At 59.8% G+C, this 2,086-nt stretch overlaps 1 protein-coding gene across 3 annotated transcripts in view; it reads right to left on the reverse strand.

Moving 5' to 3' along the window:
• Window positions 1-2,086, reverse strand: part of CAMK2D (calcium/calmodulin-dependent protein kinase II delta) — a 156,461-nt gene that overhangs the window by 6,624 nt on the left and 147,751 nt on the right. For all 3 annotated transcript variants that reach the window (XM_015563367.1, XM_015563365.1, XM_015563366.1), the window contains one exon: window positions 1,497-1,591. In XM_015563367.1, coding sequence (XP_015418853.1) covers window positions 1,497-1,591 — 95 coding nt within the window. The remainder of the gene's footprint in view (window positions 1-1,496; window positions 1,592-2,086) is intronic.

Genomic DNA, 2,086 nt, shown 5'->3' on the forward strand with positions numbered 1-2,086 from the left:
GGGGGCCTGGCGCTGCCACGGGGAGAGGGGCAGGGCCGGTGCTGTTCCCTCGGCCCCGGCAGTGCTGCCGGGAGAGGTGGGTCAGTGGGGAGAACGGAGACATGTCTGTCTCTGTGACGGGAAGTGGTCACAGACAGACACAGGCAGGGCAGGCCCCGTCTTTGCCAGGACGGGATCCAGGGCTTTGTGTGTCCTGGTGGTGCCGTGTGTGGGGCAGGGAGCTGTGGAACAGGCATGGAGGCCGCTATCTCGGGTAAGAGGCCTGCGTGGTGTCCCCCTGCCTGTGCCCTTCGCTCAGCACGCCCACCCAGGCCAGTCCAGCTGCCCGCCCAGCGAGCAGCCCAGGCCTGCACTGGCCATGTGGCCCGCCGGCTATAGCCTCGGCGCTGACGGGAGGACTAAGGCGTGGAAGTCCGTGCAGAGGGCGCAGGTCCTCGTAGGCCCCAGCAGGCTGAGCCACCTGACTCTCGGGCAAACCTGCTCCCGCCCGTGGAGGGGATGTGTGAGCTGGCGCCAGGCCCGGCACCCGCAGAGGGCGGCGGGCGTGGAGGGCACTGTGCAGTGCGTGCTGGTCAGGCAGGTGTCCCCGGGCCAGTCCCCGGTCCCTCCCCTAGAGCCAGGGCAGAGGCGAGGCCACCGGGAAGCTGGGCGAGGCCAGCTGACCACGATCGTCGTGTTTGCTCGCAAATGCAGCGCAGTAGACAGAGCACTCCCTCCACGCACGCAAAGCCACGCCGCTGCCACGCCCGGGCCGGGCTGAGGCCCCTGCGGACCCGGGACTGTCCTCCTCACTCAGCTCTGTCCGAGCCGGGAGGCACGGCTCTCCTGCAGGCGTTCCTTCGTCACTTGCTCTGAAGCACGGTCTCCTCGGAGGCCATAGAGCCGTCCCTGGACGCGGCCTGCGGCCTCACGGTCACGGGCCTTCGCTCTGACGGGGCTCCGGGTGGGCTGGGCTGCTTCGCTTTCCATGTGAACCGTGTTTTATGGAAACCTGAAACAGCGCCTTTTGGGGAACTCACTGTGCCGCCTACGTCGCCTGTACTGGGGCCTGCATGGGTGTATTCGATCAGCACTACTTTTCATACAAAATCTGGTATTTTTCCAAGCACACTAACACTTTTAACCTTGCCGAGTTTTTAATGTTTTTTATTGATTTTGAGAGAGGGAGGGAAAGGGAGGTGGGGGAAGGGAGAAGGGGAGAGAGAAAGATTGATGAGAGAGAAGCATCAACATCGACTGGCTGCCTCCTGCACGCCCCACACTGGGGATCGAGCCTGGAACTCAGCATATGCCCTGACCAGGAGTCAAACCATGACCTCTTGGTACATGGGACGACTCTCAATCTACTGAGCTGCACCCGCCGGGCAACCCTGTCGATTTTTCCAATTTGAAAGATTAAAATACTCATTGCATCAAAGAGCCACAGAATCTGCAAACTGGGGAGAAATCCCGAGAGCAGCTGGGAAAGGCACGCTATGGATTTAGGGTGAATGTACCGTTTTCAAAGTAGAACCGGTGGAAGTCCATCCCTTCCACCAAGTTGCCCAGAGCTTCTGGCTCAAAAGCAGTGAGGCCCGGGTCACAGATTTTTCTGTAAGAAAAAAAAGATGCAAACAATCAAGGAAAGAACTGCTGTATCCTGTTGTCTCACACACGTCCATTCCGGTCCACCCAAGTCAGCAAAGAAGAGTTTAAAAAACACAACTATAACCCCTGCCCGGCCTTGCCTGGGGGGAGGATGGGGAGGGTAGGGGAGGGGAAGAGGGAAGGGCAGTCTCCAGGTGACGGGCAGGCTGGCACCCTGGGTTTTACAAGCTCCTCCTGGGTCAGTGCCAGGAGTGGTCCCTCGGCCGCCCCAGCTGCTCTCTCTCTCGCTTTAAGCTTACTGTGTGGAGACGCTGTCCAAGCTCACCGAGCCCGCCCTGGCTCTGAAATGAAACGCTTTTGGGCTAATTGTACACCTTCTCCATCACAACACACTTCTACGGCCAGATCGACGAGAAAGCAGCTGTCACCCCAGCTTCCTGGCAGTGTCCGCAAGCTCAGTCACCTTGTTTACGGTTTATTAACTTCCCACGTGAAAGTA

The sequence above is a fragment of the Myotis davidii genome, unplaced genomic scaffold (genome assembly GCF_000327345.1).
Source record: "Myotis davidii unplaced genomic scaffold, ASM32734v1 scaffold698, whole genome shotgun sequence".
Taxonomy (NCBI): domain Eukaryota; kingdom Metazoa; phylum Chordata; class Mammalia; order Chiroptera; family Vespertilionidae; genus Myotis; species Myotis davidii.